Genomic DNA, 18,408 nt, shown 5'->3' on the forward strand with positions numbered 1-18,408 from the left:
AATAGTAAGAGGTCAGCCCACTGCATTCTTCCTGTTTGATAGCCAGGGGTCCAAGATTCCAAAATCCAGCTAGTGAGACTCAAACTCACAAATTTTGAACTGCCCAAAGAAGAACCTAAAAGTCTAGTAAAAATGCCACAGTGCTCTGGAGCTTGGTAAACTCCCAGGTCACTGACCACAAAAAAAAAGTGGTATAAACAGCGAATGGCTGGGCCACAGGTATAATTCTGGGAAGAAGAGACTTTACAAAGAGAAGTTTGTAGAGACTTGGCTGTTTTAGAAGATATAATTAAGACAGGACATGTGTTTGTGTTTACCTTGCTGCCCCCTTATCTTAATTCAAGGAATGTATTAATCTTCTCTTTCTACAGAACAAATTAATAGAAATTCAATAGCTGAAAATATTTACTGGTTGGCAGTTCTGCAGATCAGAATTCTAAGCACGGCATGGCTGAGCTCTCTGCTCAGGTCCTCCATGAGCTGCTCTTTTCCAGAGGCCACAGGGGGTTATCCACATCTCACCTTATCCAGATGCCTTTATGTATTGCTGGTTCTCAGTCATTGCATTCCCTGTCATGGCCCCCACTATCTTTAAAGTCAGCAAAGAAAATTCTTTCCACATCACAACTTTCTCATGCTTGACTCTGTGGCTTCCCCTGTCTCTAACCATCAGACCCAAACCTAAAAAATCATGTGACTTCACTTATTGCACACAAAAATCCCCTTATTTTAAGGCCAACTGGTTTGTGACAGTAATTCTATAAAATCCCTTCACTGCAACTCCTAGATTCACATTTGATGGTGATGTTGATAAGTGGGAGCAGGTATCTGTACACCAGGGATCAGGAATTTGGGGACCCTAGCATGAGGAAGGAGAGGAACAAGAGAGGGTCTGAGGATCATAATGCCTCCTTTCACAGGCAGCAGCTGCTGTCAAAGGATTCCAATCCAGGATCCTACTAACTATAACACAAAGCCTCTGTGTCCCAGACTGGCAGGAAAAGCTGAATAAAGAGACGAGTGCTCTAGGAGCTCCAAGGTTAACTGGAGACAACCTGTGCCCCAATATGAGCAACATCTAAGATGATTCATCGTTCACAAGGAAGATCAGGGTAGGGAGAAGAGGGACTTGTGGAAGAATGTTCAGATAATTGTACAATAGAGACACATTAGAGCCACTGTCTGCCAGCTCAGCTCCCTAAAACTACCTCCTACCCAGAGCCTACATAGTGCTGGGCTAGTGGGAGCTCTGTGGTGGGAACACACCTGGGGAAGCACAGTCATCTCTGGTCATAACGGCTGCAACAGTAACCAGATAGGAAAAACAAAGAGTCAGTGGTTTGACTAAAGTAAAAGAATGAACTGGCATCAGCTGCTCTACCAGGATAGTGTCCCAGTGAGAAAAGTCTCTCAGTCTAGGAACATGAACAGGCCTGTATTTTGACTCATTTGCATTGCAGCAAAGCTTTCACTCCAGAGGCAGCATCATAAATTTAATGGTGTTGCTTTATTCCTTAAAACCCTTCAGTGGTTTTCAAGGAGAAATTTCAAACCCCCTGACTATGGTCTCATCTGAACTGGTTGCATGGTGCTTGGTCTAGATCACCAGTCTGGGTTCATGATACATTCAAGGGGAAGCTATAAAGTTGAACCATCCTTTTCACCCTTCATAAAGCCTAGCTTTCAAGACAACAGCTTAGCTAAAGAGACCAAGAAATCTACTGTCTGGACTCATAACTGATCAACAAGACCCTTGAACTACACAGTTCCTGGGAGATAGCTACAAGTGAATGCAATTTAAGGAGGAAATAAAAGCACAGAGACTGAATATTTTCAAGGTATTGTTTCCACTAAATCCTCTATTACCTGAGTAGCCCCCTCTCCACTAACAATGATTTCTGCTAAAAAATAATTTTTAGGATTTCTTTACTGCATTAGTATGTTGTTAAACAGTTGAATAAGAACTATTAATCACCACCCTAACCACTTTCATTTCATGGTCACTTCTTGCAAGTTGAAAGCAGTATCGGGAACTGATTGACATCAACAGTTTCTTTGCTAAGGAAAGAAAAATTTAAAGTGTCCTCGTGGCTTCACTTTTCAAAGACCTGGGAAAAACAAGATCCCCTTCAACAGAGAATCTTTAGGTTTCAACTTACCAGAAAAATTTGTTGGGGGTGGGGGGAGTTATTCTGTAGGGATGTATGTTTAAGACTATATACCCATTTCCAAAGTGATTTATTTATTCAGTCATTTATCCAGTCAACCAACTCTTTAAACATCTGATGTGTGCCAGACTCTATGCTAGCATGGAAGTAGAATGGTGAGCCAAACTTGGGACAGTTCCTTCCCTCAAGGAAATAGAAGACACATCAATCAAATGATAACACTATTTCATGTAAAATTATAATTAGGCATATTTCAAGGGAGGTTTAATTAAGTCAGGGGTCTTTCTTCCTGAGAGAAAACTGAAGTTAACTTGGTGAAGGGGATAGTAGAGTATGAAATATTTTTTTTAAAAAAAGGCATTTTCAAGAAGAGAAAGCAAGTGTGAAGACCAAGTGGTAGGAGAGAGCCTGGCAGTCTGTTACAAGAACTGAAAGGTACCCAGAGAGCAGAGCAATTTTAAGATGTTCCAGACTGAATTGTGTTGCCCAAAATTCCTATGTTGAAGCCCTATTTGACAATGTGGCTGTATTTGGAGACAGCATCCTTAGGGAGATAATTAAGGTTAAGTGAATCACAAAGTTGATGTCTTGATCTAATGGAACTAACATCTCGACAAGAAGACAACTGTGATCTCTTCTTTCCACTTATATGAGGAAAGTCCTTGTGAAGACTCAGCAAGCAGGGGGCTATTTGCATACCAAAGAAGTCTTACCAGAAACCAACTCTGCCAGCCCCTTGATTTCATATTTCTAGCTTCCAGCACTATAAGAAAATGAATGTCTGCTGCTTAAACTGTTCTGTCTGTGGTACTCCATTAAGGAAGTTCAAGCATACTAACAAAAAGTGAGGACTACACCAGTAAAGCTGCAGGTAAGGTGGGCAGAAGGAACAGGAGGTGAGACAAGACAGTGGTACCCAAGTGGTAGGTTAGGGGATCTTGTATTCTGGGGCAGAACCAGGCTCTTTGACAACCAATCCAAATTTCTTCCTCTGTCCGGTCTCTACTCAAAAATTACTCTTATTCTGAGTGGTTTTAGCATTAATGAACTGAATAGTTTGCTTAACTGAGGCTTTGGCTGCCTTACTACTCTATGGCAGCCCCCATAAGACACATGACTAAGACAAACAGGCTTACTAATGAATGAAGATTGGGACTCCAAGATTTCCTTCCACAAAAACTATGTTATCTCCCTAAGAGATTAATGCAATCTTTGAGACAGAGTATAAAAATATAGTTGTCTGCTAGGCTAACCACAGCATAGTTGTAATTTATGACTAATATCATATAGAAAAAAAACATGAAATGTCATTTATTACAGCTATAGCTATACCAATAAAGGGGAAAAGAAAATAGGGGCAATACTCAGAATACTTGAGTCAAAATTTTCCCTAAGTTACCCAAATAGTTGAGTCAAAATAGAATCTTACATGAAAAATTCACTGATTCTGATGGCACGTCCCTGAAAGACTAGGTTGTCATGTCCCCCTACATCACAGAATAGCCCTTTACTAAGAAATTAATGGCATAAACATAATTGTAAGATCAGTATTTAAACTAGTGAAAAAAAACTACTATTTAAAATAATTATTTTCATGCCTCAAAAACATTTAGGCACTCATTTTCATGTAATCAGTTGATACACACTAGGGTGTAGGGGGTGGTTTTAAAATTATTATTTGGGGGTCCTCCCTGGTGGCGCAGTGGGTTAAAGCCCTGCACGAAGAAGCTTAAGCCACTTCCGCATGAGTTCGATTCCCCCCTGCCCCGGAGGAGACCACATGGCGCGGCAGACCTCTCCTGACCTGCCTGCTGCTCCCCTCAGCAGTGTACTTCGTCGATCTGCCTGTTCTGCTCCCCACTCTGTCCCTGGTAAATCCTCTCACCCTTTGCATCTCTGGCCTGTACCCCAGTTCTGTATGAATAAACAAAATCTTTAAAAAAAAAATTATTATTTGGGGGCCATCCCTGATGGCACAGTGGGTAAAGCACAGCACTAAGAAGCTACAGACACTTCAGCAGGAGTTCAATCCCCACCCCAGAGGTGATCCACATGACACCACAGACCTCTCCTGACTCGTCCACTGCTCCCCTCAACAGTGTACTTTGTTAGTCAGCCTGTTCTGCTCCCCACTCTGTCTCTGATGAATTCTCTCACTGTCCCTGCACTTCTGGCCTGTACCCCAGCTCTGTATGCCTAGTAAATAAATCGTTTAAAAAATTATTATTTGGGGGCTATGGTCCACAGAATTTCAAGATGTCTCTAAATGGAAGCTAGAGAAAATGAATCGAATGCCAAAACACTGAAAAATGAAGGTTTGTACTAATTATACTAGTTAATCCTTAAAGAAAGAAAATTGACAAGGATGAAGCCAGGATAGGTGCTTCAAAAGGGTGATGTAAATAGCAAAGAATTAAGAGGAGCTGGTTAAAACCCTCTTAACAATCTTACTGAGAAAATCAAACACAAAGACTATCATATAATTTTATCAGAAAAATTATGCCCTCAAAAAAAGCCACACTTCTTTCACTCTGAAAAGTTATTATAAGAATTAACATACAGCTACAATAATAATCTAAAGTTTGGTAAAATATATCACAGGTCTCTTTGTAATTTTCACAATGAAGTCATAATCAAATCTCATGTTACATGAACTTTTGTCTCCATTGTAAGGAATTAATTTTAAGAGCTCCTTCCAGGTACTAATTTTCTCCAGAATCAAGAAAACCCATTGTCAACATCTCAACTTTCTCTCTTTTCTCCTCATGACATGACATGATCTAGACCTCTAAATCTAGATTCTAAAACCCAAAAGATGTGATTCTGATCTCCTCCCTGCTTTTTCCTGACAACACACAACTATCTAAATATACATCAACCTTCTTTTCTGAAGTAGTCCATGAGTTAGTAGTCCATCTAACTCAACAAAGATTTGAAATCAAGAGTAATTATTAAGCAGTCCTGAATATTCTATACAGTCTCTTTAATTTTTTTATTTCATAATTATCTGTAATTTTTTTTTCATTATTGTTAAAAGCCAATTACTGCTTTACAGATTTGTAAGAGGTAGCTGGAACGTAGTCATAGTCTTTATGCTCTTCAAAGTTACAAATTAAAATTATACTTCTTTTAAATTACTTTTGCTGTTCCACTTTGAGATGACATTTGACAGAAGGTCATGTGTATAATAGTCATAAGCATAGATCTTCACGACTTGGACATCACGTGCAATGAGAATAACTCCAAGTTGAGAATTCAGAAAGATAATATGGAACAACTAAAGAAGACCTCTTGAAACAAAGGCTCATTTTATAGTTTCTCAACTTATAAGGAATAGAGTCAGACAAATGCACTGGAATCTTTTCTCTACAAGAGGCTGGAATCCAAACCAACAGCCAGTATTACCACATCAAATTAGTCACAAACTTGCAGAAGGAATTAAGTCATGCACTGATTTTTCACTGAGTTAATAAAAAACAAAAGAAAACATTCATGTATCCAGGAATGAGCACTTTTACATTATTGTTTTCTCCTACAAGTTGCTTGAAAATAGTAACAGTATCTCTGTCTCTCCCAAAGTTCCCAATTTGCTTTCATTATTCACCTACCCAGACCAGCTAGGTTAAGGCATAATAACAAAAGCTGAAGAATGGAAAATTAATATTTTCTACATAAGCTCCTTAATCTTGGGTAGATATATAAATTATGCTTCTGTTATGCAAAGTTAGCATTTTTAACAAGGAGGAAAATGCTTTCTTTTTTTATTGTTCCAAGAGCTGTAACACATTTTGTGTTATGTCATCATTTACATTGCACGTTAAATGCAAAATATGTTTGAAATGACCAAATATTTGTTTTAATTTGTTAAATCTGTTAACTGAAATACTAAAAAGATAGCTAAGTCACTATATTAAATTCAACATTTTATAAACAATTTGTAAATTCACTTGTCCTGAGTTAAAAATGCCCCAAAGCATGAGTTTCATGAATCCTACAAAGAAAACAGCATTGTATTAATCTGATGGATGTTGGTCACAATTTCTTCTTCTTCACTCCATTAAATTATTTCCTAACACAAGTTAATTAGTGAAGCAGGAGTTTTTAAATGTCTTGGAAATTCATTTGGAGAGAGGGACATTTGCAAGAACTGCTTTAAAAACACACTGCAGAGGAAATGAGCTAAACACACAAATTTTCCCAACACACCACAAACTGAGCACCTCACTGTCACGTAACACTCTTTAGGCAGGAAACACAGTGGTGATTAATACTACTGTAAGCAAGAGGGAGAAAACAGGAAGGAAATGATGAGTACAGCCACAAGAACAAACTCAGTCCAGGTGATCACTAGTTGGATGGGACCATCTCCAGTGTCCCATCCATCTTTAAATGCAAATGTGTGGCATTCAGATTACATGGTTCAAGAAGACTGACTTTGACTTGAAAAATATCCATTTGTAAGAGAAGGGTCATTTAATAAGAAAGGGGAGGAGTCAGTAGAGAGAAAAGAGGAATCAACTAGTTTTCTTTAGTCAAGATACAGCCTTAATTCCTAAATCAAAGTGGGAGGTAATTGAAGGTACTTCCTTATCTTTGTTTACCCTCCCCTAATTCTTATCTACTCAGATCAGTGCCTTGTAAACCAACCCCACCCTCCACAAAAAGAAAGAAATTCACAATAAAATATAAATTGCTAAATTTAAGATATGCCCAAGGATATATGGGAAAGGAGAATTAGCCTTTAAACTGGTTTCCAACAAAGGCAATGTCTGTTCCTTCCAGACATTCGAGACAACAGCAGCAGGGGTGGGAGAAATTGAGATGGGTTGGATATCCTTCCCAAGGTCCCAGATCCTACTGTTACACTCTTACTTCAACTTTCAGAAAGGCTGCCCTCAAGTGGCAGCAATCTAGGTAAACCCTCCTTGTCAAAGTCCTGTTTTATTTAATTTTGCCTTCACAAATCTGTGAAAATCATGAGCAACTACTTATTTTTCTCTTGCAATCTGGTAAGTGTACTTATATGCCTTTGAACTAAGGCTTCTTGAAGCTTCAAAGCCCTGTTTTTCAAAATGGAAATATAAATCACCGCACAAATCCCCTGAAGCAGAGGAGGCATTCCCAAATTGCAAACCCCTTCCTTTTATTTTGCACACAATAAATTCAAGTAAGCTGTAGGAAGACACCCGAAGCCCAGACGAGACTTGGTTTCCCCTTCCTTCTTGAGTGTCTGCCAATCTTCTCTCCTATCTAACTCCGAGATCTGGAACCTGTTACTCATGTTTCCCACACCAGAACAAATAGCACCATGATTTATTTCCCTTTCTGACCCAAACAGGAAAGGGGGAGGGAAGAATGGCAAACATTTGTTATACTCACAAAATTGTTAACTCACACACTTCTTAACAAAATATTTTTGTTGCTTCTAAACATTTTTCAAACCTTTTCCTCACGTACATTTTATGTGTCTCCCTTAAAGTCCCATCTCCCCACAGGCAGCCACCAGCTCCCTCTTCTGAAAGTTTGGGAGTCCTCACTTCCTTTCTGATACAGAGGGACCTGTTGTAAATACCTGCATCACAACAACAGTCTGGAAACAAACACCTTTCTCTGATAATTAGATATTTTTGAATGATCAATCAGGTCCCAGGAGTCTGAGAAAAGCAGGCAATTGGCCCTGCCATACTTCTCTGCTCAGAGGAAAACAGACACACCATAGAGGAAAGTCAAGCACTACCGTGGGGATGCAAGTCTGAAAGCCCCAACTTCTTACGGTTGGACAGGAGAAAACTGTCAGGTGAGGTGTGTGTAAAAGAGCAGTCCAGGGACCCTGCATTCCTGACAGCCTCGCTTCTCCAGAGGAACAGAAAAATGCCAACAAAATCAAATTGTCTGAACAAGATCTCACAGAGGTGCCTGCTCTGGAATATACCCCAGCCTTCTGATTCCTCCTCCAGTGCTCTTTTCATTGTGACGCAAATTCCCCAAGCACAGAAGAAACATCCAGAGGCTCTAATCAATCAAAGCCTCTTCAGCCTCAACAAACCTAAGTTTACACTTTTGAGGCAGAACTCTAGCTAAGAGAACCCCAGTCAGGCACAAGGTGAGGCTGGAGCTGCTGGCAGGCAGCCCTCCACCCAGTACTCACTCAGAAAGAGGATGATCTGCCTCCGGGAGGTCCTATTCTCTGGACTCTCCGACTTCCTCAGCTGCTGCTGCAGTCCCATCCCGGTCACTGTTCCCTGCTTGCTCCTCTTGAGCACCTGCATCATGTTCCAACACATGAAGGCCACGCAGGCCAGGACCACGAGATAGATGACAAAGGCGCTGAAGATGCTGGACTGAAACACGGCCCAGCGGTTGGAGAGGTTGGTGCAGATGGACATGTTGGATTTTTCGGGTTGCTCGTGGTGGCGGGTGCGAGAGTGATTGCAGGCGTGCCCCTGGAGACTAGGCACTCTCAAGAGCGGGTACTCAATGCCCATGGCAAAAAGCAAAGGCAATGCCACTAGGACAGAGGTGACCCAGACGAAGGCTATCAGCAGTTTCACCTTGCAGGGCCCCGAGAAGGCCTTGTACTTAAAGGGGTGGCAGATGGCCACATAGCGCTCGAAGCTGAGTGTCAGCACATGCAGCAATGTGGCATAGCTGCAGGCTTCAAAGAGGAAATTGTGAAGCTTACAGGACAGGGGGTAGCTCGGGGTCGTCAGGGGGTTCCAGATGATGCTGTAGAACTCCATGGGCATGCCAATGAGGAAGACCAAGATATCGGAGCAAGCGAGGCTTATCATGTGGTCTGTCACCTCCTTCTGCAAGTAGCCTTTCTTCTGCAGCACCTGGGTGACCCGAATAGTGACACTATTCCCCAGGATACCCACCACAAAGATGAGCAGGTACACAAGGATGAGGGTGATTTTGATCCACAGGGACACTTCGAACTGGGAGACATGGCTGTGATCAATGATATGGGAGCAGTCGTTGTCAGAGCTGCCGTGTGAAGCCATGAGGAAGGAAGCCACGCCAACAGGTCCAAAAGGCCTTCTCAACTTCCCTTACCTCCTTCCCGCAAAATCCAAAGTTTGTGGTTGCAACTCACTGGAGTAGGCGCAGGCTCTTCTCTCTCTGGAGCTCACCTGGAAAAGGTAAATTCATATTTCAGGTGCTTTCATGGAAACTTCCTGGAGTAGCCCAACCTAGCTGAGGTGCCTGGGGGGTGGAGTTTAGGTGTGTGAGTGTCTGAGTGATTCAGGAAGAGAGCTGAGGAAGGAAAGAGGTTCCAATCTTCTGCTGTGAGACCCTTGGCACAAGCACACTGACCAGTCTCTTGGTGCCGGATGAGAATTGTGTTAGCCTTCCACAAGCCTCCGGTGACCAGGCTCACCCTCCAAGAGACTCGCTCTGGAACTACTGGAGGCAGGGTCATCAGGAATTAATCATTAACCAGGCAGTGCTCAGCCACACTGAGCACATGCAGCCCAACGGCACAGTTTGATTCAGCTCATAGACACTGCCCAGGAAATAAGATCTTGGCCAGAGTCAGATCAGTAGCTCCACCTTCCCTTTCAGCCAGCCCACACAGAGCCAGAGGTCTCAGCCAAACTCACATTCCCCCAGGGCGCAGCACAGAGGAAACTAAAGTGTGCTCCTGAGACTTGGAATCCTGGTCTGAGATTGGGAAATATAAACTTCCCTACTCTGACTGCCCCCACACTTCCAGTCACCCTGGTGTTCTTTCAAAGATTAGACACTGCCAGTTTTGGGACAGCTGGACCTGGGCACCTGCCACTGTCAGGTGGCCAGCTGGCTAAACTGCCCAGAAGCTGCCAAGGAGTGTTTGCCCCATGGGGCCCTGCTGAGGGGCTCTGGGGTGTTTACAGCCCTGGGGTGTTCACAGTGAATGCAGTGACTGTTAGGGCTGTGTAAGCCCTTGCATCAAGAAGTCGATGGCTAGCAGGGGTCCTGATAAAAGCTTTCCCCAAATCCCATTTTTCTGTGTTGCCTTGTCACCCCTTCCTGCAAATGCAACGTCCCTGCTGTTGGTTTCACACCACATCTCACACCCCTCTCCAGGATTCATGGATAAATCTTTAACTGGGGACATATATATATGGATGTCGATGCTACAATCAGCCAGGCAGCCTTGGGTGGGAAGAATGTCCCTGACAGAGAAGGAACCAGGACATCAAAGACTGCAGGACAAAAAGGTACCAGGCCATCCCTTAAAGACATTTACCCCTCCTTTCAGAGAGGGAAAAGCACTCAGGGAGCCCATTTTTCACCTAATTCCAAAATCAGAGGGGCAGGTTGGGGGAAAGGAAGAGAGAGTTCTATGCATTGTAGGATGTTTAACACCTAGGGTACCACCACCTGCACTGGCACAACCAAAACCTTTCTGAGTCTACACTCCTGAGTCAACACTCCTAACAGGAGGAGATTTGGGGAGTCCAATAGGTGCTCAGAAAACAAGGTCTGAATGATGTACTAGGGAAATGTGGACTTCATATTCTAAACTGAACCCTGGATATATGGTCTTGAAATCTCAGAGAATATCTGATTTTGACACTGTCAGGAAACAAAAATTCTGCATGACCCAAGATCTTTTTAATTAACCCTGAAAGTGGCTATAGTTATTTTCTCTGTCAAATTTTAATCCAAAGCCAAAAACTGTCTTGGCCCTTTCTGACACTTTTCCATAGCACCCTAAATAGTATGTTTTGTCAATTCCCTCCATCTTCATACACCACATACACACCACACACACACACACCAAACACACCCCTCTTGTGGTATTGTGACCTATTTGCTGCCAGGGGAACTCCTAATTAATTTCCTTATTGGTGTACTGTGCTTACCAGACTTAAAGAGTCTTTTAGCTTCCCCACAGGGTAGCCTTGGGGTTTCCACGCTTTCATAACTACAAAGTAGCCTTCTGAATGGACTCCTATGCAAAAGAGCCTTACATGTTACAGTCCCAGAATTCTGAGAAAGAGGTCAGGAAAGACCCACCTCCCAGCTCCACTAGTCTGGCTCCTACTTAACCCTGTTTCCCTCTCAAGAGGAAATAAGCCAGAATTCCACAGTTCAGCCACAGATCCTCCTTTGATATTCTCCTTATTTGTTTTCTGAACTCACATTACATGCCAGGCACTTTCACATAATACATTTGTCATTCCTCACAAGACTACACAGCTGTTATCATTACCCTATTTTACAGAGGAGGAAACTGAGGATCAGACGAGTTAAGAGGGCTCCCAAAAAGGGTTACAGGCAAGGGTCAACCTCAAGCAAGTCCGTCTGGTACCAAAGCACTTATTACTCTGGGATTCTCTCTCCTTGCAGCACAAGACTATGCCAGGCTGACCTGTGATATTTTGGAGAGAGGGTTTTTGTTGTTGTTTTTTGAGCCACCTGCCCTATGCTTCTTTTCTTCTTGGTTGCAGTATACTAGTTATCCTGCAATATATTTGCTAATTCCAATTTGTTCTGCTCAGACAAGATTTCCATTATTGCCTGATTTCTTTCATCAAATTTTTCTGTCTCAAAGTGTGAACAAAGATTACAAATACATGACCAACAGTGAGAATCAAGCTAATTAAAATTTGCTCCTTACAGTAGAGATGGAAAAATACATTTTAAACAAAGGTTCAGAAGAATTAAATTTTTATTTCACCTTTGCTTTTCTTAAGACTAATTAAAATTTGTTTAATGTTCTCCTACTTTTTGATAACAGACTGGTTTCACACCTGGCCTGAGTCTATGTAACCTAGATTTCTTTTATTGGCAAATATTGTATAGAGAGAAAAAGAAAAGGAGTGAAAAAGTGAAAGGAAAGAATACTTTAGGTTCAGTATCAATTCTACTCAGGGGTCATTCTAGGGCCTACACAGATTTATATGGAAGCTTATACATGCTAGGTGACCTTTGAGGTCATCTTAGCTAGTAACTTTCACATTTTTCTAGGACTAAATCTCATTTACAGATTTTATAGGGTAGAATTCTATAGTTTATTTATAGAATAAAATTGTACAATGAACCCAAAATAATACACATATGTGGTTTCTCTGGTGTTGCAAGGGGTTACGTTTCAGCACTATGAAGCTATCTGTAGCCACTGCAGCATGAGTTTGATTCCCAGACAAGGAGCTGACCTATATGGCTCAGCAGACCTTTCCTGTATCACCTGCTGCTCCACTCAGCTGTGTATTTCAGTAGATCTGTCTCTTCTGCTCCCCACTTTGTCTTTAGTGAATTCTTTCACCACCACCCCCATATCTCTGGCCTGCACCCCAGCTATTGTGTGCATGGATAAATAAATCTTTTTAAAATAAAATAGCCCTCCCTGCTGGTGCAGCAGGTTAAAGCACAGCACTGAGAGGCTGAAGCTACTTCCGCATGAGTTGGATTCCCACCTGCCCCGGAGGTGACCACATGGTGTGGCAGACCTCTCCTGACCCGCCCACTGCTCCCCTCAGCAGTGGACTTCATCAATCTGCCTGTTCTGCTCCCCACTCTGTCTCTGGGGAAGCCTCTCGCCGCCCCTGAGCCTCTGGCCTGTACCCCAGTTCTGTATGTACAAATGAATAAATCTTTAAAAATAAATAAGTAAATAAAATAAAAATAATACACACAAACTCTCACACATATATCCTACATGTGTGTGTGTATATATATAGTATTTTTGTACATTTTAACATATATATTTCTTATGCTCCAATTGTTACCATTTATTCATTTAAAGTAATCAACAATTTAGATCCTGAAAAGTAATACCTTGCTTATAATAGTGAAATCAGTGATTACACATTAAGCTACAAAGAAAACTTCAGCACATTTTCAAAAATTATAAACAGTATATACAACTTTACTTATAATGAAGTGTAACTAAAAGGTAATAACCGAGTCAGAAAACTGAAACATAAGTCTCTACCATCTCAGAAATTTAATTTCTGGAGCAATTCTTGGTTAAAGTGTAAGCCAAAATCTAAAGAGCCAACTATCTATAGATTAGTAACCACAAAAATACTGCATATCAGAATCTGGGAGGAAAAACTAAGAATCCTCAAAGAAAAATTCATAGCCCTAAATATTTATTCTAACAAACTAAAAAGAATAAAAATAAGTTATTCTAAATAAAATTTAAAAAACAGTAAGGAGTCAATGTAATTACAACATAACTAAATAGTAGAGTAAATAAATCCTAAAACTTGAAACAGGACTTCTGACTATCCAGAATAATTAGTACCAATCTGACCCCTGCCTCCAACCTCACCAGCAGCATACTTGTAATCCCACAGAAAAGAGAAAGTAGTGAGGTACTTACTGCGTAGGATCACCCAGATATGCTGCCTCAAGATACCTCTCAGACCATGGTGCAGAGAGGAGACTCCAAGCAGAGTGTTGTTTTCTTGCTGAGGTGAGGAGACAGATTCGCTTTAGGAGGAAAAGGATGCAGGCTACTAGAAATGAGCAAACTTCACAGAGAAAGAGTTCCAGAAATATGTACAGTTTTCTTGCATGGTTGACTAAATACTAAGTGGCCATGTGGAGGTGAGACTGTAAGAACAAAGTATAACTGCCAAGGACTCAACAGTGGTAGAGGACTAGAACCCATCATCACACAGAATGAGCAGATCAAAGTTCTAACAGGAAGTGAACAGTCATCACTGAACCAGCTATTAAGCCAGACTTTAGTAGCAATACTACACTTTCACAGAGCAAAGGCTACTTTAGACCTGCCTTGACAAAAATCAAGCTATTTAAAATGGTAGCCACTAGCCACATATGGCTAGTAAGCATTTGATATATGACTAGTCCAAATGAAGATGTGTTATAGACATAAAATACCACATTTCAAAGACATTGTATAAAACAATATAAATTATCTCAATTATTTTATGTTGATTTTATGTGAAATGATAATATTTGATTTCATGGGTTAAATAAGATATGTTAACAATAATTTCACCTCTTCCCTTTTTTTCCCAGTATGATTTCTGGACTATTTTAAAATTTCTATGGCTTGAATTTGTGCCTCACATATATTTCTATTGAACTGTGATACTATAAATAGATAATGAAAGAAAACAGAAAGTCCAAGAATAAACCCAACTATTTATAGGAATTTTGTTTCTGATAATGATGGCATTTCAATAGGTAGGGGGTGATAGAGGGTTAACAACTGGTATTAGGACAATAGGTTAGCCACCTTAAACAAATTTGAACACCTAGCTCCATGTTTTATAATATAAATTCCAAGTGCATCTGGAAATTGAATCTTTTTTTTTTTTAAAGATTTCTTGATTTATTCATACAGAGCTGGAGTATAAGCCAGAGGTTCAGAGACAGTGAGAGGATTCACCAGAGACAGAATGGAGAGCAGAACAGGCTGACTGATGAAGTACACTGCCGTACACTGCCAAGGGGAGCAGTGGGCGGGTCAGGAGAGGTCTGCCTCGCCACCTCTGGGGTGGGGGGGGACAAACTCATACTGAATTGGCTTTAGCTTCTTAATGCTGTGCTTCAACTCACTGTGCCACCAGGGAGGGCCCAGAAATTGAAAGATTTTAATCTTAACAAAATCATCAAATGACAGAATAAGATAGTAGAGAATTTTTAAATTAAATTGGATCTTTAATCTTATGACATTAATCCTAGTGGCTTTGAAGGGAAAAAAAATTGGTAGGTTTTATTTCATGAAAATGTTCTGCCAGACAAAAAAACTATGTAGTCAAAGGTGAATCACAAACTTAGAAAATACATACTTTTGATATCACAGTAACAAGAAGTTCCCACAATGAATTCAAAGTGGATAAAATATGAATTTATTCTAAAAGTCGATCTACATACAGATCCATTCAGTTAAGATCACTGTGGATTAAAATTTCAGTAGATTTTTTGTGTTAAAAAATAGACAAGCTAATGCAAACTAGTACAACCACTATGGAAAACTGTCTGGAGGTTCCTCAAACTGCTAAACATGGAGCTTCCCTACGACCCAGCAATCCCACTCCTAGGTATCTACCCAAAAGACACAAAAACATTGATTGAAAAAGATACTTGTACCCCCATGTTTATTGCTGCTTTGTTTACACACATAGCCAGTATGGACCAGAAAATTCCTACGACTATAGGTAGTGCCCAGTTGTATGCTCTGCAAAATGTATGCTCAGAACACAGGGAGACAGCAGTGCTGCAGTTCATAATGCTTCTCCTAGGTTCAAAGCCTTATGAAGAAGCAAATATCCCTGGGTCTTATTCTCTTTATTAGAGCCCTCCCTGGTGGCACAATGGGTTAGGATGCAGCACTGCAATCTAACTGCAGCCACTTCAGTGCGAGTTCGATCCCTGGCCCCAGAGGTGATTCACATGGTATGGCAGACCTCTCCTGACCTGCATGCTGTTCTCCTCAGCAGTGTACTTCACCAATCTGCCTGTTCTGCTCCTCACTGTTTCTGGTGAAGCCTCTCACTGCCCCTGAACCTCTGGCTTGTACTCCAGTTCTATATGCATAAATAAACAAATCTTTAAATAAAAAAAAATACTCCAAGCAAAGAACAAATTATGTTTTATTGTCCAACATATTTTCCCAACTCACTTAAAAGGAAACTCTGCATGTCCTCACCCCAATGGTCATTCGGGGTATACTGATTTTCAACTTCAATGGAAATTTCAGTGATGTCTTCTTATAAGATAGTCAATGGCTGATCAACTTTTTCTATGAAAATCAACTCAAATCAATTCAGGATCGACATCTTGTTCAGTCATTGATATCCTATTCACCAAACTGACTCTCCTGAGAATGCTCCAGTGTGAAACAAATACATTTATTAATACCGATAGCCTTAGAACCCAGGCTCCTTGGATTTGCATCTGGAACCTTCTGCTCAACTGCTACACCTTAGATTCCTCATCCTTTAAAAAAAAATGAATTCTTACCTCCAGGGTTTGTCACAAGCATGAGTTTACAGAGAAAGTGCCTCACATATAGCATGACCCATAAATGTAACCACCTGTTGTCACAGGAGCAGTCCAGTGCAGTGAGTGAAAGTGCAGACTCTGCAGCCAAACTGGAGTCATGTGTGTAAAACACTTAGAACAACAGCAGGCACATGCAAAGTGCTAGGCAGGAGTCAGTTGTCATGGAAGTCTTGTCTACAGTCCATTGTTAAACTGGAGACACATTCCAAACACTCATACATATTAAAGTGTGAATCATACATTCTGTTGAACCGTCCTCAAATCAACAGATTTCAGTTCAGTATAGCCCTTCGGAAAGCACTGTCGGACTATAAGATACTAAGATACTCACTTTTCTAAAAGGGCTTATCTCCAAGTCAAGCCAGAGGTTGTTAGATATCTTAAGACAGCATTTGGTAAGTAAATGGTGGCAGCAATACGTGCTACAGATACTAAAGGGTGACATCTGTCCTCAAAGCAGAGACAAGAGTCCTACTCTCTAAAACTGGCATATATGTGTATACATGGCTTTACAATAACCAGATATTTATTCCAGCAGAACTCTCCTATTTTCAAACAGATCATACACACAGAATTTACAAAACAACTGAGAACTCTACACTCTTCAACTTATCTTCACTAAATACAAGCTTCAAGTGGTTTGCAGAGATGTGACAATCAAGTTGCAAAAGGCCGGCACAAACACCTATTTTGTGGCCTTGTGATGCTTTTTGTAAGGGCAAGATGAGATGACTGCACTAAAAGGGATTTTCAGGGTGACTTTGGTTGCATTAGCATCTCTCAATGTCAGCAGAGTTAATCAGCCTTATTTGATGGGTTTCAGAACAAGCAGCACCATCGCTGACACTCGGAAATGTAGTTTTTATTTTGAGACTCTTTGGTCCATTCAAAAAAACAAGCAGGCAAACAAAAACACACAAATTTCCTGAAGGAAAGTCAACTATAAAGTCACATTTTATTGTTTTTAAATGTGCAGGCAGAACCTGACGATACTCTGGCTCCCAGCTGTGAGACCCTCATGGCCTTTTCCATTAGAACTTGCAGCCTGTAAGGAATATGCTGACTGGGTTCAAAAGCACAGATGGAAAAAAGTTGTGGGAGTGCTTGAGCTTAGTTAACCTGTCTGCTGGGTAATGTCTACTGCCTCCCTCCATTTGCATTATGGATGAAATGTGCATTTGTGGCCTGATTATTGCTGTTATTCTGACATAGTGTTGGTTCTACATTCCAAACTTCTGAACACAACCCATTTCAAGTTAGAAACAAAAATAATTCACAATTATCTTCCCCATGTTCTTTCAACATCTTCTATCCACTGGGGAATGCCTGTGGTTTGACAAATATAGGCAAGAGCAAACTGTCTATGGCAGCAAATTTCTCATTGCTACTGAGAGAAGTCAAGGGACAGTGAGCGCCTATCCAAAGTGCAAAGTGGAAGTTCCTTCCCATCTCCGCCTCAGAGGAAAACAGTGCCAGTATGTTCCAAACTATGTCCTTTCAAACACACTAGACAGAGACGCATCAGAGAGTAAAGCCTTTAAATGGAAACAAGAGGCTTAGGGCCCATGACTTTGAAAGCAGATTTGGTTTGGATATACCATTCCTTGGCAGATGGAATTAACATTAAGCATTACAGGTTCTATAAGACTCAACATTATTATAGTTTTGGAATCTTCTTTGAACTGAAGGCCAATAATCCCCAGACTCAATGCAGATGCTCTCTGAAAATTTTGGTACTCATTGTTGGCCCCAGTATATACTATCATGGCCCACTTCATTATCACCTACACAGTTGTGCTAGAATATGTGTGTTTGTGCCCACTGGGAGAGAAGCATGTCTGGTTTGATTTACCATTACTGCTCATTTGGACAGACAGGCAGAGTGTGTTTGTCCCAATGAGTAGTCAGTTTAAGGATTTGAGTGGGGCTTTGTTATTGTTTTAAACAATAGAGATAGTGATGTTATGTGACTTCCAAGACTAGCTCAGCAAAAAGGATCCAGCTTCCTCCTGGATCATTTTCTTCAGGGCACATGTTTTATGAGCCCTCAGGTAGCATGTAGAAGTGTAATTGCTATACTAGAGTGACTTCAAAGAGAGAATATAATTAAAGAGATGTCTAAGGGGCCCCAGTTATCCACAACTATTTCAGATCTCCAGGCACGATTGCCAAACAGATGAGCAAGGTTTTAAGTGGTTACAGCCCAAGCCTCTAGCTATCCCAACTGACAACAAAATAGTTGAAATGAGGTGACCTTGCTACA

General features: G+C 40.9%; 1 protein-coding gene across 1 annotated transcript in view; it reads right to left on the minus strand.

Annotated features, from left to right (window-relative positions):
* GPR39 (G protein-coupled receptor 39) overlaps positions 1-9,172 on the minus strand; it is a 177,984-nt gene extending 168,812 nt beyond the window's left edge. Inside the window, exon 1 of the mRNA XM_004674890.2 lies at positions 8,317-9,172. Within this exon, the coding sequence (XP_004674947.1) occupies positions 8,317-9,172 (856 nt within the window). The remainder of the gene's footprint in view (positions 1-8,316) is intronic.
* Between the last annotated feature and the right edge of the window lie 9,236 nt (positions 9,173-18,408).

Source organism: Condylura cristata, unplaced genomic scaffold, assembly GCF_000260355.1.
Source record: "Condylura cristata isolate star-nosed mole 26May11 unplaced genomic scaffold, ConCri1.0 scaffold00002, whole genome shotgun sequence".
NCBI classification, from domain to species: Eukaryota; Metazoa; Chordata; class Mammalia; order Eulipotyphla; family Talpidae; genus Condylura; species Condylura cristata.